At 34.7% G+C, this 27,297-nt stretch overlaps 1 protein-coding gene across 1 annotated transcript in view; it reads left to right on the top strand.

Moving 5' to 3' along the window:
• Positions 1-27,297, top strand: part of CNTNAP2 (contactin associated protein 2) — a 1,012,072-nt gene that overhangs the window by 705,136 nt on the left and 279,639 nt on the right. The window contains exon 13 of the mRNA XM_041466404.1: positions 6,427-6,627. Coding sequence (XP_041322338.1) covers positions 6,427-6,627 — 201 coding nt within the window. The remainder of the gene's footprint in view (positions 1-6,426; positions 6,628-27,297) is intronic.

Here is a 27,297-nt window from a genome sequence, read left to right as displayed (position 1 = left end):
ATCTAATCTATATAAATTATTAGAAAATTATACCATTCAATATTACTGTAAGTTCACAAAATAAATAGTTTTCTCTTTCCTGAACTGTTATGAAAGAAACTATGTAAATACAAGGGAAGTGTATTGCCTCATGGGATACCATCGTAAGTAAAAAAGAACATAAGAATCTCAGTTAAATTTGAAGATTCATTATTATCTTGATCAAGAAACAATGGAAGGAAGGAATGAAAGAAATAGACATAGAAAATGAGTGCAGGAATGGCTCAATTACATTTTGGGATTGCTTATATTCCCCACCTAAATAGATTAAGAAACTGACTGGCTTTGTTTTCTATAGAATTAAATTCATAAGAACACTCTTCAATTACTCTTTTTTTTTTTTTCCTGAATATTGAATTTCTCTGTCTAAACCCCATTTTCTACATTAGTAAGATGATAGCAGTTCATATCACCAGAGTAACTGTACTGCAAAATTGACATTTTCAAATCTCAGGCAAAATTGTCAAAGCACTCATTAACTTCAAACGAAAGTATATTTTTCATTTTTATAAACTCAGCTGTAGCTCATTTGAAATCCACAGCAGAATTAGTTTTAAATTGCTATATATAGTTTTGAGCTTTTATATATAAACACACACATAGAGAAATATAAAAGGATGGAGAAAAGGATATGGCCTGCTGTATTTTTTTCCACATCAGTTGTGTGCATCAGGTCTTGTGTCTAGAACACTGTTGTAAAAAAGCTGCTTAGTTTATTCACATTGCTAGTGACTGTTGCGTTACCATTCCACACAATTTAACAATACCAAGTAGGCTCTTATCAGAAAATAAAATTTTCTGACCTTAAATTGCAGACCTTATAATATGAGATGATTACCATTCCCATTTTTGTCCTCCCTAGAAGACAGCCCACTTTTAAATGGATTATCCTGTCTAGTTTCTTGAGTGATTTGTAGTGTAGCATATTGTAGAACATACTGCAGTAATCTAATTTAAAGGGACAAAAGCACTGATGATGGTAAAAATCAGGACGTCTGGTAAAGAACCACCTCCAAGATTTTATATGCTCAGGAATTCTCAAAATCATCTTCTCCAAGATTTCAACCAGAAACCAAGGTGTTCTCATATATCAGCCAAACTTTAGGTCAGGAATCTGCATCCATCAAAAAACCCACCACAGATATATTGAGGGAGAGAGAGAGAGAGCAGATGATCTTTCCTGAGAAATCAAACTGTTTTCTGATTTCTTCAAAATACCTAATAAAATAATATCTTAAGCATATAAGTCCAATAATTTAAAAAAAAAAAAGGTAAAACTCTAATAGCAATCCATATAACTGTAGATTAAAATAAAAGGGGAAAAATGTATCCATAGCTGTGCAATAGAAGCATTATGTTTTCTGAAATTTATTTTTCAATCTTATTATCAGTAATTATCATTACAAAAGATTACTTAACTTGTTCGTGAGAAGCAAGCCTTCTTGCTTAACTGAGCACCAAACAAATGAGTGAAGAAAGTTCAGTAGTAGCAGAAACTGACTATCTGCAAAATACTCAATAGTGTATTGATAAATATCATCATAACATCATGAAATATGTTGAATATTAAGTGGGAAAAATCACTTATGTTAATATTTGATTTGATCACTTGAATAGCTGGTGAACAAGGAAATTTTTAATTTCATTTCTCTTTTCATTAGTGAACCATTACTAATACTTATTGATTATTTTATTAGCCACCTACTTCACTTTTTATTGGAAAAAGGTGTAGTGAGTGGGTAGAACTATAGGTCATAGTCAGTGATTGCAACTGAAGAGCATTTTCAGAAAAAAAAAATTGTGTCACTTTATTGTCATTTTAAGGAAACTACTGGTCATTTCCTTATTTAAAAAAAATATTCTTAAATTAAGGAACTTAATCTTACTATAACATATCTCTGTTAGAGAAGAACAGTTTCGGCAAAGAATAATGTACAGACTAAATTCAGGGAACCTATTTTCTCTATAATTGCATCAAATCTATCAGCAGTTTGGATCTAATTAGATTGTTCCTAGTGAAAACCATTATGAATTCTATTAAGAATATGGTTACTGGCTTCCTCTTCACTACTAAAAACAAAATAATGGAAGAACCCCCTTTTTTCTTTCATTTTTTTTTTTCCTGTGCAACTGCAACACACTAGAAAAAACATCTAAGATATGCAATTGAATGAAGAAGTGGTCATCTTGGAGGCCCTTATTTTCCTGAAGTGTTAGCAATTAGCTGCTGCTGGTACTCTGTCCTCCAGTGAGGAAGCTAGAATCAGCCTAGTTAGGAGCTCATATACTTCCATGTCTAGGGGAAGTGTATTTTGGTGGTGCCTAAATCATGCACACAGCTGTGGCTGACAAATTGTCTCTAAACACTTGTGGTTAGCAATAGCCATATGTCAGGTGTTCTTCAAATAACTCCTTGTGTATTATAGGAATACTCATCCCAGTATTGTGGTGAGAGTAATTGCCAGGAATATGTATCAAATTACTGTTAGCTAGGACAGATTTTTCACTTCTGTGTACCTTAAATTGGACTTCTGTGTACTATTGATCGAAAATAAGGATATATTAACTATGAATACCTATCCTGTTCTCAGCTACATGGCAACAATGCCATAAATGGTGAAGATACAGATAGTTGAGATAGCATGAACTATTTGCATTACCTTTTCTGTAATGGAAGGTGACTACAAGCCAGGTACTGATTCCATCTCTCTCAAGAATGGTCTCAAGAAATGAGGAGTTTCTGAGAAACTGAAAACATGAGTGAAGACATTGGCCTTATCTTCAAGTTATAAAGCCCAGCTGGTTTTCATGGGAAGTACAAACACGTTAACAAATTTTTTAAGACTAAAAGGCAAAAAGCAGTTTGTAATCAGCACTCAGTAGATAAGGCTGAGATTTCTGCCTGGCATCTACTTCCTTTCAGTCTTTCCAGACACCTCAAAGCCAGCCTCACAAATATATAACTATATGTATTCAGGAGTCTGCATTTGGTGTGGAGAGGAGATGGATTTTTGTCTGTGACCATATTATCCTATTAATGTGTTTTCCCAGCCCAGGAAAGGCCCTACCATTCCGTACAGTTTTGGTCCTTGTGTCATGGAAGTACTTTACAGGCAAATCAGGAAAACATGTGGAGAGCATTCCTTACTCAGAGAAGAAGCTTCCTTCCTGTACATCAGCTGCAACTTCTGCTCCACCCTCTCTCTGTGCCTGACCTGCAGGCACAGGTGTTTCAGCTTCCAGAGTTTAGACAAGACAGCTTGCTGAATGTGTTCATGGGTCTTTTGAGCCAGATTATCAAAAAATTAGTTGCAAGTGAAATAAGATCTAAGTTTATTTTCATTACCTGACCAGATGTATCCTAATCAATCTCCCATCATCTTTTAGACAGCAGGAAGAGATTGAACTGCTTTTCTGTAAAAGATTATTGACTTTATGCAGATATATTTGTATATTGATAAAAAGATCTATTGCAAGGTGCAACAAGCGCTTAACTATTAGTCGCACTTGTATTTTGACAGAAAGGTCTTGCAATTGTTCAGAGGATGCATTTGACTGACAGGAGTATGTTTATATCATTTTTAGTACAGTGTGCCACAGTAAAGATTAAGCTTCCTGACTTGGAGGGAAAGTGACTGTATATTGGCTAGAATCTACTATCCAAAGGAAAATTCCCTCTCAAACATAGTGCCTAACACAATTCCTGTTGCTAGTCACATTCTGTACCTTCTTAGTGGCTAGTCTAGGAGTCTTTGCTGGATCAAAAATCCAATATGAGGCTCTAACTGTCCTAGTACATTCCTTGCTGATGCTTTTTTGCTCTTACAAGTACAGTGTTTTCTGCCGCAAATGAGAGGTTTTTGTCAGTGAATGTATAAACTATCTCAATCCTTTCTTGAAAATGAATCTGCAGTAAACTTCCATATGAGGCTCTTAACAAAACTGGATCATATTCTCTATATAATTTGACAGCTGACAATTAAAAAAATTTTATTGGTACTTGGGTGCGGGATTCCTTTCTCCTGATTTTTTAATTTCTTTTTCTCAATGCAAGAATATTGCTGTGTTTTACAAAGAGCATTGGACTAAGGATATGACTATTAAAATAATAACCATCTTGCATCACATGCTGAATTTCATCTCATTTGGCTAGTCATGTGTACAACCTGTGGAGGATTTGTCTGCTTTGCTTACCTTATCTCTGAACATTTGATTAGAAAGACTTAACACCGTATCAGTTGCAAACACATGGATCTACACAATTCCAATATAATCCAAAATAGCCTGGCACTATGCAGTAAAATTAAGACTGGAAAATAAGGCAGAGTACAGAATCCTGGAGATAAGGATAATCATAATGTGGAGAGCTATCTTTACCCTGGATTGCACCAAAACTCATCAGTGTATGTGAGCACATTCCTGTGAACTTGGTGAAGTACTGAAGAACTTTTGAGTGTGTGTCAGTTTGGTAAAGTGTTTCCATATAGTTAAAATATCAAAGTGCAGGCCACAAATTTTAGAATGACTGAGATTTGCATTAACAGGCAAGAGATTTACATAGAAGAATTGAAAACATACTGCAATGCACTACATTTTATGGGTTTCATCGCTATAAGATGCATCTGTCAGGCAAATTAGTATACTTAGAAAATGCCAGGTGATCTCCCTAGAGAGTCTGTTTTTGTGATAAATACAGCAAAGTTAGCAGTGTGGGTGTGTTTTGTTTCTGCATCTCTGAAGGACAATGGTGGTCAGTGGTGTCACTTGACAGAACACCTGGGGAAAAAGCCTGACTCATTTGGGAATCTGGGCTTTCCTACAAGCCAGTTTAAGGCACCAGAGTAGATTCCTAGTGATGTTTTTAAGGTTCTGCATTTTTTATTCCAAGATAGATTTATTTGACTTTGCCTTCAGGGGTAGAAATATAAAAGGCAGAAAAATTAAAACAGAAAAACAACTTAAAATGTGAAAGAACCTTACATGACAAATATTACTGAAGAAATCTGATTCACTTCTAGGAAGTTTTGTGGTAATGTGTTTCAGGTTAATGTATAGCAAAAAGAGAATTTTCTGTGGTTTATTTACAGAGGATAATTGACCTATTTCAGCCCTTGTCTGTGTGAGGTGCACAATATGAGTAGTACATATCAGCTGAAACAGTGGATTTTTAGAGTGGTACCCAGTCAACCTAAATTTTAAAAATTCTTCACGCCTAAGTGATAGAATAGCATTGTTACAGGAAGACAATATCAATAATATTGACTGAATCTTCATAGTTTTCATTCTGAAGCCCTATATTACTCAGATAATATTTTTTTCATTTTAGTTCAGTGGAATGTCCCTCTAAGAAAAATAAATGGTTGGTCTATAACAGCAAAGTTTCTGTGCTTTGTCTTTGTTTCCTTTCTAAACTCCCTTAAAACTTCAACAAATCTTGCTACCAAAGGAGTGTGGAATGTGCTGTTTCATTATTATAATACCTCATCTTAAATCTTCTCTGGTAACTATTGACAAATGATCCACATTTGTAACATTTCTAGGGACTTACTGTTCAGTAGTTTAGAGAAATATAATGCATACATTGTTCTGGGCTGGATATAATACACTTTGGTATGACCCTGCAAAAAAAGTTTGTTGGAGGTGTTGAGGTTTGGCCAGTATTGCTGTATTTCTTCTTTAAAAATTTGAAGTTTTCTTTCCTCCTTCTTTGCGCCTTTTCACAACTAAACAGAAGATTTTGTATTTCCATTCTACTTTGATTAATTCCTATGGTGCTATCTGTACCATAACCATAATCAGTAACGTTATATGGTGCTGCTGTTTTAAAATATTTAAGTCTCAATAAGCAGTAATTTTGTTTTAGTCTAGAACATATATTGGGTAAAAAATGTGGAAAAAATTTCAGTGTTAATTGCTAAATGTGTAACCACATGAGAATTTGGTGCATGCTTGTTGTTTTATTACTACTTTACTAAAGCAGTGTTGATCTCCAGCCCACAGCAATTTACCATACGCAGTGAAGGTTCTTCACATAAAGGCTTTGAATCTTTAGGGCATCAGGCTTCTGCCTTTCTAATCAAAGTTAATCCTTATTAGTTCCATATGTAACTGTAAGCATCAGTTGTTTAAGGAAGACTTCTCACGTGGTATATTTGGTATCTTTTCATAAAGGTGATCAGAGTTTCTTCCCTTCATCAGTTCATAGTTGGAACAATGCTGTCACACGATGACCTTTTCATGTGCAGTGCCCTCCTTCCCCACTACCACCTCAACAAATATCTAGCAGAACACTTTTATCTTTTGTCAAAGGCCTAAATTTATTTGAACTCAGTTCCACTGTCAGTCTCTTACCGGTTTTTGTCTTGTCTTTCTTGCCCTCTCTTTCAGAGGATAAAGTATGGACAACTGTGTACCATGATCTGCAAGTGCAGACTTCTGTGGGAGGCAACAGCCCGGAGAAGTTATCTGTGCTGCAGCTTAACTACAGTGCCACAATGGACCAGATTTCTGCCATTACCAGTAGTGCTGAATACTGTGAGCAGTTTATCTCCTATTCTTGCAAAATGTCCCGGCTGCTGAATACACCAGGTAGGCTGAGAATGGGATATCCATTAAATACAATGTTAAAGAGCTTTAGCTCAACAATTTAACAGGCATTGTGGTTAGGTAAGTCCATTCATTGAACACACTTCTTTGTCCTCCTTTGTTAAAGTTGACAAAGAGGGTGAAAATACATAATACATTATTTTCTTAAGAAAATTTGCCTGTTTGCTCGCTACTAAAATGATTGGTATTGCACCAAGTGTTTGTGTGTTCTCCTCTCAGATCTGTTGCTCCTTAAAGCAGGTGGCATTCAGTAAACACAGTAACTTTTAAAGTTTAATCAATAGAGGCACTGAAAAATTGCTTTGAACTTTATCCTGTTTTTCTGGTTGTCAGCTTTCATATGCTACAGTCAGCAAGGGCACTGGTTGAATGAAAGTTAGAATTTTTCCACTAACACTTTTGAAGCAGTTTCTTAAATGCAGAGCATTTGCGGGTAATCAGATGCCTTCTATGTTGTAGAGAATGGCATGGTATTTTGTGAGAAATTATATGCTATTACCTACAAGTAGATTAAGTGTAAGATTCTTCATTTGCTGTGTAATTTTACTGGAAAAGAGACCCTTTCTGTATGTGCCTCCTCAACAAATGTTACCTGTAAACAATAAAGACAAAAGTATCAGTTGTTCCAGAATTAGCACACAAAGAAGGAATTATATTTTAAAATCTCTATTAATATGCAGCAAGTACTTTATATATGTTCTAATTGTGTACTATAGATTTTGATGTTGAATAAATCTTAATGGTACTTAGGGAAGACTAGTTTATAAGTGGAAACATATAACACATTTTCATGATTGTGAACTGAGTTCATTGTGATAAGAGCAATTCAAATGCATTTCAGATTAATCTAGTGGCTGCATGCTTACACTGTTATACTTTAGTGTAAATAAATTTTTTTTGTATATTTTCTTATGGTGCTATAGATAAGTATTCATTTGGAATGAATGTGTATCTTATTCCTATTTCCATAAGCATTCCATTAGTTAATAGACACTGTAATGCTTGTTACTCCTCTCGATCCTCCCTGCTGTTTTTTAACTATTTCTAATGCATGGCTTGTCTCTGTTGCTCTTATTTTGCTTAATTTAGCGTAGCACAGAGACCCTGCAATGTGGAAAATTATTTCTTCTTTCTTGAGCCTTAATGTACAGAATCCTGAATCATGTTCATAACTAGAGGTGCTCTGATTAGATTCTGCTGATGGATACAAGCTCCCTGCTTGCATATGCTTCAGAAAAGTTGTATATGAATGAAGCTTTGGCAAGTATTTAGAAGACAAATTTATTTGGTAATAGAGCTGGAGATATTGTGCTTAGAAAGCTCATAGTTTGCACAGAGTGCAGTGTTAGATTCTTCTTCTTGATATGTATAAGGCTATTATTTCAATTTGTACTTGTTAATATATGTCTATATTATAACACATATATGCTGTAATTGCAGGTGTTTACCCTAGCTTCTAGATTTAAAGGACAATTAAGCAGCACAAAAACTAATAACTTGCTGATTTTTTTTTTTTTTAAGGAACAAGCAGTTCCAAGTAATTAAATTTTTAAGGTTCTTAGAAAATTTTGAGCATACTTTGCAGGTATCTCCTTCTTCATGTTTTCACCTTTTGTATGGAAAAATCATTTCTCTTAGAAATTCTTTATAAGCCTTTTTTTTTGGTCTGGAAGGTGAGTTTCAACAGATTTTCTGTAATGTGGGTTTGGTTTTTTTCCTTTTAAGCAAGAGAAAGAAGCAACAAAGATTATTTTTACCTAAACAGTAACAAAAAAATCACACTACAGTGTTTGCATAACACCTGTAGTGGTTTGTACACATAGAACAACAGTGATTTGTGTGTTAGTGGGAAAGAGTCCAATACATTTTCCTTCCTTGGGCTTTTGGCTTCAGTGTATGGTTTCTAAACTAAGGAAATAATTTTTCATACCTTTCTCTGTTCTGGAGGTTTGCCATATTTGCTGAATATATTATGACACCCTATTCATCTCACAGCACAGCTCAAAGCACTCGTGGCATCTTCCACCACTGAGCTTTGTATATAAATCATTGCAGTACAGTTCCCACACAAAGAAATTAAAGGGAAAAACATAGAAGAAATAAAAAGATTTTGTATTTCTCAGGAAGTAAGAAAAGTGCAGGTGGTATTGCAGCCAATAGTAAAACCTCTATTAGCATCATGGGATAAGGATAGTGTTTGTGGCCTTGATTTTACACATACATATTTCAGATGTTTTAAATCTACTTAGGATAGAAAGGTCCTTTTGTTTTAAAGTGCATCAAAGAGAACTGAGTAAACAGAGCAGATAATTAAGGAATTCAGCTTTTTCAGTTTTTGTCTCCTGTGAATCCTGTCACTTTACAACATGGTTCCTTCCCAGGGAGAAATTTCTCAGTTAACATATTTAAACAAATCACGACTCCAGCTGTTTATTGATCTATTAATGACAGGGAATTATTAGCTGTAAGTGGAATACAGCTTTTGACGCTTATTTTTGTGGTGTTTCTTGACAAGGTAGAGATATGTACAATTCCACTGATTCTGCTGCTAATAATAGTTTAAATAACATTTTTGATATGAAACAGAAACTACATCAAAATTCTGTGTTTGAGAAAAACCTTCATATTAATAAGCCTGTTTCATTGTGAGGTTTTTTTGGCTGCAGGCGCAGCACTCAAAGAATTCTCATTGTCATGTGATTTCAGAGGGATATACGAAAATTTGTGCAAACTAAGAATTCTCATTCTTCTGTTATGAGTTTTAGGCCTAAAGACTTTTGTTTCATGTCCATGTCTTTTTTTCTTAATAATGAGTTTTCATCCAAGCAAAGTAACATCCACATCCTAGCAAACAGCTTAAAATCATTGATGGCAGCAGGGATTGGGAGTGATTTTACAGGTAATAACACCACTGCCTTTCTACTTAGTCTGAGGGAAGATAGTAATAAGTTCCATGTAAATGAAGTCATAAGTGACTTCTGAAAACATACCTAGGGATCTCATAAGGCTCTAGGATAATTCAGGTTTGAAGGTACTGCAGAAGGTCATCTGGTTCAATTTTCTGCTCAAAGCTGAATGAACAGCCTTTGTCTAGTAATCTGCAAAGGCTATCTGGAAATGCAATTTTCTGTCTTTCCTGTTTTGGCTTTGGGGTTTTTTGGTTTGAACTTCCAGCCCAATATATTATGAATTCTGATCAAACCCAGGGGTCTATTTCAAAGCCTCACTAAAGATTATTCAAAAAACAAAATTAGCCAAAATAGCTTGGTGACTTTCATGAGGAAGTACAAAACCAGACACCTCTGCCAAAAAAACACTATGTTATCCAAGGAAGCAGTAAAATTATGGGTACACCATAAATTTCTGGGGAAATGGTTTTCAAGCAGGGATCCTGCAGTGGCTGCTGTTGTCTCACAGCCTTTATGCTCCTGACTTTGGCAGAGATTTGCTCTGAATATTGCAGGTTTTGCTGTTGTTTTTTGGTTTTAGTTTTTTTTTATCAGCATGAGATTGATGCTTCTTATAGTCTATTTAGATATGCTTTTTTAGAATAACAATTCCTTTACGAGTATGCGGTTATTATCATGATAGAGGCTTAATCTTGGCAATTCAAGTAACTGTGTCAGTTAATAAATGATTGAAATAGTAAGTCCATGGATCATAATTGCAATGTAATATCATAAATATATGTAAATTTGAAAAAAAAAAAAAGTGTAGATTTTTGGGCGTTGTTTTTCTCTTTTACAATTGTGCTTATCATATCCTCTTTTCTGCTTGTTCCCTTGGAAACATCCATTCTGAGAGGATAATAATATGTTTAGTACTGAGGACATGCAGAAAGCTGTCTGTTTTTGGGGTTCTTGATGCCCATATACTTTCCAGTTGGTATGGAAAGTGATAGGACATTTCCCTTATTTGCAAAGAGGAGCCTGGATGTGGAAGAAAGTCCTTTTGTGCCCACTGGTTAACAAGGGGGAAAGAGGCAGTGCAATATGTAGTATCAATTTGCTCTTATAGAAAGAATCTTCCCTTCTTTGCTGTAGACAAAATTATACAGACAGCAGTGATACAATATGCTCAAAGAATGCAAAACGTTAGTTACTAAGATTGTACATCTTCATCCACTTTTTTTAAGAGACTTCCTAATAATACCCACTTGTGACTTTCTTGGTATGAAATTTTCCATGAGCCACTGACTTTTGCCTGGGAAAAGGGGAGGGAACAGCATGCTGATTCTGCCATCCTTCCTCTCACCCTGGGAATGAAACCCTGAAGGGAGAAGGGCTGCTGCATTCCCAGTATCTGTGTCTGCCATTTCCCAGAGCAATAGGAACTGTAACAAATAATCAGAGAGTGGGAGCTAAAAGCATAGATACAGAGAACAGAGCAAGATCTGTTGGTGTTTCGTTCCAGTTTTTATTCCTATTCACTGTGCCTGCAGGCAGCACATGAAAAACATATAGCACAGTTATTGCAGTACATGAATTACTGTTTCATGCCTGGTTGTCTCTGGAGGAAATGAGACAACAGCTTCATGAATTTAGGAGCTAAACAGGTGAAATAGAAAACTTAATTTGAGGTTTGGTTGTTTCAGTTACAATAAAGCAATCATAACACCAGTAGGAAGTAAGATTTATGCATAGACTGAGATAAAAACAAAGTTTAAAATTGCAATATGCTATTTTTCCTCAGTAGCCATCCAAATCAGAACTTAATGAACTTATGAACTTTGCCATCACTACGCATTAAGTGAACTAGAGTGCTAGTTGCAGATATAATTCCTGCTTAACAAGAGTTTTTGAAAAAGAGTCTGAGGGAAGAATGGGATTTCTGCAGTACTACAGTGATGAATGGAAGTCTCTCTAAAACTAGCTCTGGCTTCATCATTCTGTTTTCAATCTTCTTCCAGAAAGCATTCCCCTAAGCTGTCATGTATCTCGTCCAGCCTTAATAATATTGATTGACCTCTTCTTCTCAATGTTCTAGAAAAGCTGATTTCAACTTCCAGTGATTTTTAAAGCACAAGGATAGCAGAAATAATGACCTTGCTCCACTCTGATCTACATGCTCTTGCCCTGGAAGTGGAAACCATTAGTTTTTGGGGATTTATTTTTCCATTAGTCATCATTATGTTGCCATACAACAGAAGCATAAAATAATTCATATGCTAAATGTTTCTCATGAAATACACATCCGTCCTCTTAGGTAAATGGTAAACAAATAAATTATTATCTTGAGGGCATTTTTTTCTAGACAGTAGTTAATATACCCTTCTCTCTTTTGCTCTGCCCCTTTGCTTGTCTCTTACCAATTTCTTTGCAGTTTTTTGATACTGTAATCACTGAGTCTCCTAACTTTACTCAATATTCATCATTCTTTTAGCTGGTGAACTATTTCTGCTAATTTTCCAAGTTTTCATTGCTGCTCTGTAGGAATTAGATTTAATCCAGTATCACTAAAGTGGACAAGTGTAAGTGTTGCTTTGGTGTTTGTTAGAAATAGCAGCAGCTGATAGGAGCCTTGTGAATATTAGAAAGCCTCTATCAAAATTGTAACTGCAGTGCAGTGAAGTCTAGGTTTTGTTTTTTGGGTTGTTTTTTTTTTTTTTTTTTTCCTTGTTATGCCTTTTAAAGAAAAAGTTATGCATATGAGTTTTAACTTTGCAATTCTATCAGAATGTCCCAAACCAATTGTTTTTCATACACTCTTTCTATGTGAATGTGATCTACCTATTATGGGAAAAGATTCGTTATTTTTATTTCTTAAAAGAAAATTAGAGAAAGTCAATACTTTGCCCACTGCTTTTATTGCATCATGTTTTATAAAAGTTGTTTAAAACTTTTCATGGTTAATGTTTTCACAGAAAGAATCACAGACACTGCTTCTTCACAAACCCAGGTTGTTCTGGGGGAAAAGTTATCCTTCCTGGTGAATGACCAAAACAGATTAGTTTATTAATTTCTCAGACAAAATGGAGCTGGGTGGTGCATCATTGTGTGTCTTGTCAAGAATTTCTCCGTACCCGTATCCTAAATGCATTTGCAGTGCCCTGAGTATATTTTCCCTATGCAAATCTGCAGTAAAAATATCCAGTGTTTCTTTCTTCGCTCCCATTCCTGAGATGAATGTGTCAGAAAGAACTGTATGAATGATCCATCTATACATACACAGCTAAAATGTCATTTTCTAGTGCATAAAACAGAGCTCCATCCCCTATTGTGTTATGATCTTCTCTTGTTCTCTTCTTCATTAATTGCCCAGTGTTTTGCATCATAAGATAACAAGGGTTCAACTATTATTAACACATTGCCTGCTCTGTTTTCATGGATGAGGCAGTACTGTTTGATTTCTTGAGGTTGGCGCTTTTACCCTTCTTCTGAAGGTTAGAGTAAGGCTTTCCTACGTTCTACCCTGACAATCTGGGGCATTGAGCTATAACTTGTGTATTTGGAAAGATTTCTACCTCTTTAAACAGCCATCAGTTAATGTCTGGAACTGCTTTGTAACAATTGTTTTTTGTTGTTAGTTGTTGCCAGATCCCACCCTTGATATCGTACCGGCTTTTCCTTGTGAGTTCAGGTAAACCTCTGGAGCACAGTAGAATGCATACAAACAGAATATGGGAATGGATATGGTGTGATTATTAATTTATATGTGACTATTTGAGGTATGAACTGCCCCAGATGCATCTTATTCCAGGAGTATTTTTTTTTTACTGTACTTTTCATGTATTTATGCTAGATGTTATTTATCAAATCAGTCTATTAAAATGTTTTTCTGGATTGTATCTGAAACAGAGTGCCTGAAATACTTTTCCCTTTTCACCTTGTGAGTAATTCCACATGGATATTCTCTGCTTTTCCAGGTTTTCTTTGTAATGTACATTCTCTCCATGAATCACAATGACTTCATACGCATATATTTGTGGCTGATAAAACAATGCCAACACTGTCTGAGTGTATATGAGGACAGCATTAGGGTTTACTAAAGCTTAAAGGGAGTGTGGGGAAAGTACAGCCTGTTATAAGGTCAGGTTCATGCAGCGTCATTGCCGCTATAATCTGGGGGAGGAGAGTTCATTGCCTCTTGAACTTTTGTGCCTGTAGGTGCCTGTTGCACATGCCATAGGTACCTGCAGATTTCTTGATGGAGATCTGTATCCATATAGGTGTTTATATAAAAAGAAATTACTTCCTTCTTTTTAGAAGGAATAACTTCAACAAGATCCTTTTCTGATACACCTTTTGAAATATATTGTTATATGAGATTACTCAATGTGAGAAGACAAAAAAGCTTAATTTTCCTCTGATTTTCCATGAGATAGACACTTTACTGAAAAGACATTTGGACAATAAATTCTGTTTCCAGGAAATTTGTGTTGCCAGCCAAAATGATTCATGATCACTTCCTAAGATTCATAGAATAAGTGGGAAAGATGCTTCATTTGATTAATAGGATTTATTGATTAAAAAACCAATAACAATATTTTCTGGAAAAGTGGATCTGCAGATTTAAAAAAAAAAAAAAAGATGAAAGGATGCTTACCATTTCTACTAGTTGAAATTAAACTTTGAATATGGGCATTTGTTGTCTGGTGCAATGGTAAAGATAGAGCTGCTAACAAGATGCAAAAGATTGAAATGCACTCCAGCTTCTCAGAAGCAGCAGCTAAAGGTTTTTAAGCAGTTACCAATTTAGCAGCGGAACTATAATCAGTTTCAGAAAGCAGCAGCAAGTTTGTGCTTGCTGCTGTCTCAGTTACCATAGAAAGGACCTATTTTACTCATTTCTTCAGGAAGTGTACACTGCTTTGGAATACTTTGGTAGTCAACATGGACTCTGTAAAGCAAATATATTCTCCACAGCTAATAGTGGGGTTTCACCTACAACATTTTAAGATCCTGTGCATTGACACACCAGCAACAATAATGCTTTGTGTAAACTACAGATGTCTAATTAGACACATGTTACTTAGAGGATAGATCTTACTAATTCATGAACTCAAGATATATATGATATCTGTCAAGCTATTTTTAAAATTACCTAGCACTTCCATAGATTCATGGCTATAATGAGTGTATTGTATCAAGGTTAAATTGTATTCACAGAAATATTTGTATTTTGGAACATTATGTATCATTTAAGGAAATCTTTTCTCCCATCGCCTTAAGAATAAATAATCTGCTTTCTGCTAGCATTGGTCCATCTCAAAACTTCTTCTAACATTTTTTTCTCTTTTCACTAGTCATTCCTCTTTGATGTCTCTTTCTGTCTCTACCTCTGATATTTGTAACATAATCTGATTTAATATATGCTTTTATAATATCTTAATAGCATTTACAGTAGTGCTACTGTTGAATGACACAGAAGTAAGAGATCAAAGCTTCCTTTCTTTTTTAATCATCTGTGCCCTATGGCATGGACTGTGTTTTTATCATTTTGGGGTTTTTTGCAAAGACTGTGTCAAGTAGCAAGAATGTTTGTAGGAGATACTGAACCAATTTCTTTTTTGGAAAACCTGAAATTGTAAACTGGACAAAAAAAATTATGAAACACATAAGATAATCCATGTGTGATGATGCTCTTTGCCATTATGCCAATGTTTTCACCCACAAATAACAAAATCTCAAAATTTTAGGGATTTTTGGTTTGTTTGAGTTTGATTTTGTTTGTTTAAAATTTTCTGTGCAGTGTCTTGGAATGCAGCAGTACTGAGGAACTGAGATGACTGCTGGCCACAGTTTAGTGCTCAGTGCAGATCAACCTTTACCATGCTAAGCAAAGGGCAAACTACTCTCACTGAACCAAAATATCTTGACCCTTGCTCTGATTAATACTGCACCTTGATTTTTGGCCTAATGACAAGTTCTGTTGTTCACAATCATGTTGCAGTACAAGATTTAACTTTATTCAAGATAGTACAACTGTATGAACAAATGCTCAGAGAAAGAGAAAAAAAGGCTTGATAGTTTTTTGAATGTTGTGCTATCTTCAGTAATCTTTTCATTATATACCTATTCATCAAGAATTCACTGTATATCTATATTTCAAGAACAAGCACACAAAAAATTTCCTCTCAATTCAGTGTATTAAAGGATCATTTTTCTCTGGCTCCCAAACTTTATAATCCTTGCTAGGAGTTATAACTGAAGGATGATAATAGAATAGCTTCTCATCTTTGTCAATGACTGAAAAATAGGAATGCTTTCTTGCTAACAAAATCATGAAAAAAATAAGTTGAGCAGGATCAAAACAAATTTTAAACTAATTTCTGTCCCACTTCAGGATATTCCTTGAGATTTCTCTCAGATTAATTGTACTGCAACACGAATGGAAGAAACATGGACGTTACTGAAATCCTGTCTCCTGTATTAAGACTGATTATTAACAACAATTCACTGGACTAGGGTGGTGAGCATCTTCTTGCTGCTATTTTATTCCCAGTGCCTCTGCACTTCATCAGTAAAGTTGGTGGCATCTTCAAGTTGTCATTTTCGTGTTTATAAGTCTCCCTGCTCTCTTGTTAATTTTAAAAAGTGTTTTGATTCATAAAACATTTTGATTTCAAATAAAAGCAGTTCTCAAGTATCTCAAGGCATATGACACTAGGTTTGATCTGTCTGTGAACTCAGGGAGAGTAACACTGATAGCAAGGAACATTTGTACTGCTTCTCAGAGCCTTGCTCTCCAATTACATCTTGGGTATGCCCTGAGCAACCTGAACACCTCGTTTCCTGACTGAGTGAATATCCTTCCAAGGCAAATGGGTGGGCATTGGTAGGCAGGCAGGCATAACAGTTATTATAGATTCTCTAATGAGAATTAAAGAAGGACCAAAGTGGAAAAGCACTCCAGAAAGTTCCCTACCTTTGCAGTTTGGGCTCCTGGGACTTGCATGCCCTGGAGCACTGGGGCAGGACACGAGGAGCTCTTAGCGCTATTCAGCTCTGCTGAAGGGCAGTACAAACCCCCTCTAAAGTCACAGAAGGTTTCTTTGCATTGTACAACATGTTTGGCAGATAGAAAATGGCATACAAGAGTGCATTCTCTCTCTCATATGCACATGGCTTGGCATGATTCTTGGAGACAGAATATATTTCACTTTGCAGAAGCTTTTGTTAAATAACTTGCAATCCTGCAAGCTGAAGGAATAGCTTTGTTTCTTTGCAAGTCACAGAACATCTTGAGAGTGTATTCCTAGTATAATAATTTATCCAAGACCGCAAGTAATAGCTTCCTTAGATCTGTTTCAAAGAGCAAAATCTGTTATTAATAAGATGTTTCATGAATAAAGTTGAAGGGGAGTTGCAGCAAGCAACTTTTTCTGTCTTCTCTATCTCTCTGGCTTTTAAATAATCCACTTTAGGGGATTATTCATTATTTAAGGAGAAACTGAAGAAAAAGTAATGACTGGGATTTCTGTAATTCTAGAAAAAATAGAGCTCTCTTCTGTTGTGTATCTTCTTATGCAAAAATAACACGACAAAATGTTGAAAAAAATGTATCAAATTTGGTAATGCCAGTGATTGCCAGAGGGGATACCTTAACCTGCACATCTGTGCATAGGGCTACAGAAATACACATTAGCCAGAGTCTATGATTAAGAGTTTCATAATAAAATCCAAACGGGAATCTCCCAATATTCCTCCTATATTAATGAAGATACTTGTAATATCTGTAATTATCTATAGTAAAAAAACCATAACATACAACAAAAATGTGTCAAATTTAAATGCAGATTACAATGTGATTATCAACACCACAAATTTATGTTTATTTCTGATGATTTAGTTTTACTGAAATATAGATATTTGCAAAAATAAATAATTTTAACTTTGAAGGGAAATTATTTTTCTGTTGTCATATTGTGTGATGTTCTTTCTATAAACTTAACCTAATAAATTTATTTAATGTTTTATCCCTCATAGCATGGTACTCTATTTTACTCATATAATTTACTACTTAGGATTTCCAAACAGTTTAGAATGCTATTTCTTTTATATATCTATTTTGGTAAAAGTTGTTCAAATATATCTAAGAGTTATCACTTCTTAAATACAGGCATGTCAGAAGGTCAGGAATATTCAAAATATTCACAATATACAGTCTAAATTTTCAACTCTAGATGAGCATTTTAATAGTAACTGTAAAAAAGAGTAAAAACTATATTAATGTACAGCTTCAATACTAATGTATAGCTTCAATACTGTGGAATTTGAAAGCTGCTTGGGAAGAGGGTAAAGGTGCAATTTTTAGGAGATGATGGAGAATTCAAATCACTGTGTGTATAGTAGATTAAAGCTTTCTGGAAGCCAATGGAAATATACTGAGGGGATCATTGTTAACCTTAATTTCTTTGTTCTCAAATTGGAGTTAGTTTATTTGGAACTATTGTACTAATACTAGCTAGGCTTGGGGAAATGAAGATGAGTGCCATGGAAGGACTGTAGAAAGTGTGGAGGTGGTGCAGAATAATAAAAATATGGAATATTAAAAATGGTTGGATAGCTTTATACAGTTGGAAAAATTCAGCAATTCTTCAAAGTTCTAAAATTGAATAAAGACACATCTAGTGTAACTTCCTTGAAGTCAGTAGAATACTGAAAATTCAATTTGCCACACAAGCTGCTTTCAGGTTTTGAATAACTTTAATGGGATTTGCTGTGTTTTAAAAATGAAGCCTTTTGAGAATGCAGAGGAAGCTGTAGGTCAAAAAATAACAAAATGGCTTTAAGTTTCTGGACATGTGCTGGACAGCAAGGGAAAAACAGCTGCTGTTGCTTTCATTCAAAAACATTTTAGAACTAAGTGCTTTCCAGTTTCAGACAAAACATCACAGGATTTTTATGGTACATTAAATCCACATTTGCTTTGATGAACATAGGACTTTTAGAAATATGTGCTAATCTAAAGTGGCTTTGAGATTGAACTAGCCCCTTAAAGAGCGATCAGCCCTTGAGGTCTGCTTTTAGGATACACTAAAAAATCTCTTCATAAGCTCTTGAGGTCAGTACACTTTTCACTCTCTGATATGAAATTATCTAAATAAAAGTTAAAAAGGAATCAGTCCAAGAAGTTCCTTTCCTAGAATCTCCTTAGAAGATTCAACCAAGTGCATCTGATCAATTTAAATATTAACTCTAATTTAAATAGGTGTTCCAATTTAATTCAAGACCTGTAACTGAAGAACATAAAGCAGCTGAAAGGTCTGCATCACAAGTGCTTTTAATAATTGAAAACTAGTATTTATAGAAAATTTTGAAAATATTGAAATGCAGAGCTCTACAATTGGATCTGACCATTTTGGATCCCACAAAAAACAGTAGTGCTTGAAAATTGTGTTTACGGTGTGGCTGCTCAGCTATCCAGATAAAATGAAAGTCTCAGTCTACTTCATCCTGGTCATATGCTGAATGTAATACAATCTTCACCTGTCACCTGTCAGATGGCCAACAGTCTCCTACAACAGCTGATATAGGGCTGTGTGAGCAATTTATTTTTGCTTGGCTGACTGTTGGGGAGAATAAGAAAAACAGGACAAATATTTTTTTTAAATCTAATTTTAAAAGATCAGCATTATCAGGTCAAGTTATTATATTATTTACAATTTACAGCTAATCAATATAAATTAATAACTTCATTGTTGTTTGAAAATATAAAACAATAATTCAGTTTTTATGGGTTCATTTTTTCCTTCAGTTGTCATTGATCTAAACAGTGTGCTGAGTTTGACAGTGAAGTTTCTTCAGCTAAAAGCCATGTTTTCAAAAGGGAAAGATGTTTAGACCGAAAATTGATTTGTTCCACGTTGCAGAGGTCAGACTTGTGCTGAGTTAGTGCATTTACATCGTTTCTACTTGATTTGTATTTATATTCAAGATGGACAACATTTATCAGAGTTATTAAAGAATCTAGCCATTTTTATTTTCATTTATTTTTATTAAGTTAATTGTCAGATGAAATTACTACAGTTATATTTTATTATATGATTTATACAGGATATTTCTGTCAATAAGACATACTGAAGTGTACTGTGTTTCAGAGGAAAATAACTTCCTGTATTGCACAACCACAACCATCCTCATCCTGCAGTCATCCAGAAGTACTGCTGTCATTTGATAAGGTTCTGGCTTTTTACACTGAGTAACAAAGAACAGATCTTGTTTATTTGCCAATTAATTGTCCTTTCATCCAACTCTAATGGGAACTTGATTGACTTTTAAGGACCAGGGACTAAATTTTGCTTGCAACTTATTTTTCAAATTTGGAAATGGAAGTGATTTCATATCCTAGTATATGAAATAGGGATGTGAGGAAATCTGTTAAATCTGTTATTTTACTTCCACTGATGTTTGGTGGATTTAGAAGAATATTTCTTCTAAATATATTAGAAGAAATTAGGTAATATATTTCAATCTGGTCAGTACAATATTAAGTGTATGGCAGTCAAAATTATTCTTTCACATTACAGATATTTCAGTATTTGTGTTGTAGTGATTTTCCTTCCAATTTATTTATAGCATTTTTTTCATTTGCTGTTTGAATTTGCTGCTGGCCCAGAACGACAGGTCAGCATACTTTGCCTGGAAAATGTTTTTTAAACAATATTAAATATGGGGATTTCCATCAGGAATGACTCTACACCTAGCTAATTCCTCCATCCTGTCAGCTGTAAATAAGAACTGATATCAGAAAGGTGGTAATTTATGTTAATAATAGTGTGAAAAGCATTGCTACGATGCTCTTTATATGGGTTCATGCAAACGGTTGGTTGCTGCTGAATTCTGCATTAACATGGAGCACATCCTCAGGTAATTTATGGGAAAACTACAAGATATGAAATACTAAGTGAAGCGACGATCAGTGAGCAATATCATTGCCTCTGATCAGTACATGCTGGCAGAATGGTGTTCATCTTTTCTTTGCAAAAGGAAAAGGCATGCTGTACAAAGAAAAAGGAATCGTGATACACATGATAGTGCTTAGAGATATAATTATGCTTTCCATAACCACTGCAGGTTTGGAGAATTATGTTTTTAAGGCGCATTCAAAAAAAAAAAAAGATCAATTAAGGGTTTGAAACGAATAATAAAAATATGATGGGGAGAAGTAAATATTCATGGAATCATCATGCATAAAAACTCGGGTAGAGGAAGAAAATGTGCAATGTGATTATTTTCAAGTTATCGGTTGCTTGGAGAGTGGCTGGGCAGTGGTCTGCTGAATGGGATCAGGAGTGATTTCCTTTGCATTCTTTTTTTGCTTTCCCTTTCCTTCACTAAGCATAGTGTTGACCTGCCAGAAGGTGTTTGTCATCAGATTTGTCTGATTGTAGTATTCAGGCACATACTGAACTATTGGAGATGAGAAATAGACATTGGTCCAAACCAAATACACAGCTGAAGAATATATGCACAGCAACAGCCAAAACTGCAGCAAATCATTACCCAGAAAATAATTTAAAATTATTAGTCAACCCGATAACCCTACAAAACATAATATTCTCAATTATTTTTCATATTTAATAACTTGCTAATGCCATCATTATGAATTTTGAAAAAAATTATCTTCAGATAAACCATCCACTTTAATTAAACTCATACAGTACCATTTCATTTCTTCTGTCAGCATAATTAGAGGTTTTGTTTCCCTTTTCCATATGGGAAATTCAGGAGGTAAAATATATGTCTTAAAACAATTATAGATTAAATTTCGAAAATTGTTTCGTTTTCCATATTACAAGGATATGGAAGATTATGCAAAAGACTTTCTGGTTTAGGATAGTTTTTTTTTGTTGAACTCAAGATCAAGCGAGACAGTTTATTGCTTCTGTTTTCAGCTTAATTTTAAAAATCTGCCAATCTTGAGAAAGATATTTTTGTCCAGTTTGCATGCATTCAAAAATTCACTGGATATTTTATTGTCTCAGATCAATGTTTTTGCAGCTTTTCCATTTAGATTCCTTATGTTAATATTGTATTTCTTTATATTATTTTCTTTTTAAACATATTATAATGAAAAACAGATTTTATATTTACTTTGCTTGGTTGATCATGATAATAAAATATCCAAGGAAGAAAAATTCTGTGAAAATACTTGAATTTCAACTTTTCAATTACTTAATTACTTGGATTCATGGGAAGACTGAAGGTCTCTCCATACTGATTGTGAAAACGGTACTATAACATCTTTAATTGGTTTTACTCAGGAGACAGTAAGTTTATGGTAGCACAATATGCAAATTTTGGGGGGTGAAAATGCAGTGTATCAGAGTTATTCAAAGGTAGTTTTGACTTATACCTTCATACAAATAGATGTTCTGCATCACTTGCTATTGTTGCCCTAGAAATACACACTAAAACTAAGTGTAGAAATATTCTTGTAAACTAATTAAAAACTGTTTAATGTAGAAGCTAATTACTTAGCTTTTAGTTATTTTTGGGACACTCTCAAGGATAAATTTTTAAACAACAGCCTTTTTGTTTTGAAAAGCAATAGTCATGGGATTTAAGCTGAAAGTAAGATTGGTAATGTCATAAAATAGCCTTCTTCAAATAAATCATAGAAATCTAACAAAATATTTGGAATTATAGACAGGGGGAAAAAATCTGGTGATGTTATCAATTCTATTCTCAGAGTACTGGAAAGTAAAAGAGATGTTGAGGCAGCAGAGTCTTTCATTATTGTGTTTTGTTCATTTTTAAATTATCCATTCCTACTGGAAAACTATTCTAATTAGTGCTGTAATTATATTCTGCCTTAATTATTGTTGACTTAATTTGTCCTTTTTATTTTCTTTGTTTTTTTGCACCCCCACTAATTAACTATTGTTGTCAGTAGAGTGTAAATCCTTAAATATACTGAGATAGTTCTACCCTCATATACTTGCCCCAAGGAAATGGCAAAAAGGAGACTCCAAGTACTTACAGCTGTCTCATCTTAAGAGAAGATATAGCTAAGGATAGAGTTCAATTTAAAAAACTACAGACTTTTACAACAAAACACTGAACAATTAGGAAGATGTTAAAGTAAAAAATAGGAAAGGGTTAATGAATTAATTACATAATGAATGAATATATAGAATGAATATATAGAATGAATATATAGAACTGTTATGGAACCACCTCTCCCAGCAAGTAACATTAATATCTTTTCACCTCAGTTTATTGAGTTATATAATTTAATTTTTCATTGTATTTTCACTTTAGTGTGTGGAATGCTTGAACACCTCATTCATAAAACACATTGGTTATTTTGCCTTTTTGAGCCAAGTTTAGCTTTTCCATAGCTAATATTGAGGTGATAAGCTCTGTTAAAATATTGAGGTGATAAGCTATGTTAAAATAAAACAGAAAAGTTTTCTGATGAAGAAGAGTAATACAGCTCCTGACTAGGGGATCTAATCCCAACAGCTTACTTCAGATTTGCATTCTGCCCATATTTTGCTTCAGTTAAGTAATATTTATGGATTGTTGCTGATACCAGACTTTGATTCAAATGCTTGGAGGTTAAATTGTTGCTTCATGAACATCTGTTTAGTGAGAAGAAACTCCTAAGATAATTGTAACCCTCTCTTTTTTCCTTATTGCTGCTCTAGTAGCCTGACTTACCTGACTTAATTGCTGTTATTTCTTGATTTCTGTTATTACTGTAACTTAATCCTTTATTTTTTTGACTTCTACCACAGTTAGCAACACCTGTCATTGACTCTATGTAATTACATAGTTTTGTCTTCATCTTGCTCTTTCTTGCTTAGAAGTTGTAACAAATGAAACTTGGGAGGGAGTGTTTTGACATCAGAAGATCCACAACAATGAGAGCTGGTTTTCTGTCAGAAACATTTTCCGTGATTAAGCATACTACTGCTTCATAGGAAGGCTTCTGAAAACGCTTCTGAAAAAAAGAATCTAAGAGTCTCCAGTTCAAGTCAAGGCTGACTGAGGTTTTGTCAAAGTCTCCTCTTAGATATTCTTTAATGGGCACAAAATTTCATGTGCAATCCTCAGAGAAGAAAAATACTTTTATGGCAGTTGATAGGACTATCTGGAGGAAGGACAGATTGAATCCAACCCTGCTTTAATCAGCCACATCGGGAAAAGAGGGTATTTGACTCATCTGAGCATATTTTCAGGTAGAGGTCTCTGATCATAAATGGATTTCCAGATCAGCTTTTTGGGTCTGTGGCCCTTTTCTTGCATGCGCTAGTAAGTAGGATTTAATTTCCATTTGGGAATGATAAGCCATCTAGAGGGACATGGAACTCTTTGGACAGGCACCTTGAAACACAAACACTTCTGGGATGTCTCCCAACTCTGGTCTTAGCTCTCACCACCTATGATCATTCAGTGAGATCATGCAGTAATTTCCAATGACCATGTCATGTCTTTCAGCAAGAAATTAGTTTCTTGGAAATAGACCACATGATCAAATTTGGTATCTGCTCTGGAACATGGACTAATACCAAATTCTTCTGAGATAATAAAAAAAAAATGCAGTGGAATAATTTGCCAAAGAGGATGTTAATCTTGCATATGCACTAGCTGTGAATGAAAATACTCCATCTAAATGTGATATAGATGCTATATAAATTTCTACTCTTTTTCTGAATTCTCTTTGATTATTTGAGTTGGTTATCCTTATGGTAATGTTTCCTGTTAATGCTTCTGTGTGTGCATGAACAAATGTATTGGTAGAAGTTTATTTCCCTATTTATATTGTACATCTATTTCTAAAATACTATTTATAAGTAGTACTTTAGAATTAATGAGTGGGATGCAGACTGCTTTTTCTGATTGAATAGTACACCGTGCTATTGAGTTATTTTGGATGTAATTTTGAGAAGCTGATTGAGAGCTGTAGCCTGAATGCACAAAAAGAGCACGTGAAGCTATAGATCATGGAAAAAAAATGCCTTAACCTTGCAGATCAATCAGTCACACTCATAAAAAATGTTGTAGTATTTACCTGCAAATAGACCAATGAAGTTTTTATTGGGATATTCATAGCAAAATGAAAAAGGTATTAGCAGCATTGTTTTTCATCCAGACTTAGCACACCTGATGGAATGTCAAAGGTGATCCTCTTCATCTAAAATCCTTTTGGCATCGATGTATGAGTCGTAGGTTATGATAATACTGCTCTGTGCTTTCTTTAACAGAAGACAACAAATTGAATAGATATACTCTTTCTAAAAGGGCTTCAAAATGAATGATTTTCTCTTCATGGGTAGTTCTATCCCCATCATTCTGTCTTTCCAGCTGGCTAATTTTTCTAAACAAATACCTATCACTCTGGACTATAAAGAGGGATAGAGTGAGGGTTGTTTGATAGCATGATGTTTTCACATCAAAATGCAAGCAAATTGTCAGGAGTAGCATATATAATTACAGTTTTGATACTTCTGAAGAATTTATGGTACATTGACATTTTGCATGAAAGCCTATAATAAGACTATATACCAGTATAAGGGTGGTAAAGCTGAACCCATTCAGAAACATGCAGAGTGTGGATTTCTTTAAAATCCTTGTTTTCTGGTTTTTGTCTTTTTATGGATTTTAAAGTCTCTGGAGGGTGCATGTGGCCAAAATTTCTTGATTGCATGAATTGTAACTTAGTTTTATGCATTTTAAAGTCATTTAATCAAGCACATTTCTTGGTCTCTAGGATTGTTCATCACCAAGTATGTTGAATTATTAAATTCCTAATAAAATTAAAAGTGCATCACAGCTGTGTGAAGCTATACAGACAGCTTGAAAGAATTTAGGCTTTGGATGAACACCATTAACTCCTTGAAGGACCAGATTATCCATCTGTAGTATGAAATATCTCTGTGTGAGCTGTGTCCCTCAGGGGTTAAACATGCTGAATGCAGTATGCTAGAGGAGCCAGCTCTGGGGATATTTCCCAAAGAGATTAGGCTTAGCCTCTCACCACACACAGCTGAGTTTATTCAGCTGAGCCACCTAGAATTTTGGAAGGAAGCCAAAGTAGTACTCAAGCTTTGCTCAGTTGTTTAGACAGTGAAGGTAGTGCTCAAACTGATTTTCATTCACCTCTGTCCTTCCAAGCAAAGATGTAAAGCTGTGCATGAAGAGTACTGTGAATGTTTCACCTTTCTGCACTCAGCACATAGGGTCAAATCACAACAAGACCTTTATGAAATGAAAGGTGTTATGCAAATTAATTCCTCATTGACATAATTTATTCTTTTCAGTACATGGTGAATGAAAAATTGTTTATATTTTCTTCGCTCTTTTTTGGTTCTCATGTATCTAAGAGTTCAGAATTCTCTACAACATTTAAAAGTGCTTGGTGTTGATGAAAGGGAGGAATGAATACAGCCTCAGCTAAATAGAACTGAGTGTGTTGCTAACACAACTAGGCTTATTTTGATGAAGTAAAACATTCCTGGTAACTATATATACAATTTTTTTTTCCCTATTGAATAAGAAGCAAGTCACACACACCTTGAAAAATCAAGAAAAAAAAAGTAGATATCTAAGTCCAGAGTAGCAACCAGAGAGCAGAGGCAGAAGGAAAATAGTGTTTGGCTTATTTATGCTTATTGAGTGGAAACACCTCTTTAAAGTAGTTCTCTATTAGTATCTGGAGCCAAACGCATTTGCATACCAATCAGAAATCTTTATACTATTTCATTTCTCCTCTGAGAAGGTATTTTGTTTCATGATTTAAGGGAAATTACAGTTCAGATAAGGATCATTATTTCATTTGCAATCTTTTATCATAATTTGTCTGTGAAATTGTTTAAACCTTTCATCATCTAAGAAAAGATATGGTTTCTTTTATAGAGAGATCTTCCTTTTCCTGTAATTTCAAGGATGGCTTACATCCTGGCTGGGGAGCTTGAATGTATAATGACTATAGACTAAATGCAGGAATTGGATGACTGGGATTTCCACTTTTATCCCTGCCATTGGCTCACAGTATGCTACTGGGTACCCATCATGAGTTTTCCCTTTTTTTCCTCCATCTACAAGACTGAATTTGGTGAGATTGTACTCCTTAGAAACTTTTTTTTTATCTGTTATTAAAAAAAAGCATATACAAGATCTAATTATTAATATGATCAACATATTTCCAATGTGCTTTCTGTTAGTGTTTGTACTTCCATTATTGTGTTCACCTTCACTGCAGATCAATCAAGATATTTCTAGTTGGCTGAGGCTGTCTGTTGTTTTTTTCACAGGAATGTCTTTCTTGTATTTTATTAGATAAGCCATATTTCTGTCCAACACCCAGGTCATGGGACTGCCCTGCAGCAACTGGGGATGTTCTACTCCACATCCCTTGTCTCATTTCTAGGCAACAACACTAGTGACAGCTCTCTGTCAAGATGCAAGACAGTCCTTTCTTGCAGACCTGTTTATTCTTATCAGGGAAATGTCATATGAAGTGCATCTTCCTAAGCTCATAGTTTCATGACTGGGAAAGACTGACAACAGAGAGAGTTTGCAAATATCTGGACTTTTTTTGATTTCCGTAGAATCATAGCATTATTTAGATTGAAACAGACCCTTAAGATCATCAAGTGAGCACCATCTTCCACTTAGTTGCTCCCAAAAAAGATTTTTCCTCCCTTGCACCCTGTCTACCAAACATTATGCTACAAGTAACTAAAATTCCTCAAGTTAC

Source organism: Pyrgilauda ruficollis, unplaced genomic scaffold (assembly GCF_017590135.1).
Source record: "Pyrgilauda ruficollis isolate IOZ18807 unplaced genomic scaffold, ASM1759013v1 scaffold2, whole genome shotgun sequence".
Classification (NCBI taxonomy): Eukaryota; Metazoa; Chordata; class Aves; order Passeriformes; family Passeridae; genus Pyrgilauda; species Pyrgilauda ruficollis.
This window is presented reverse-complemented; position numbering and strand designations above follow the sequence as displayed.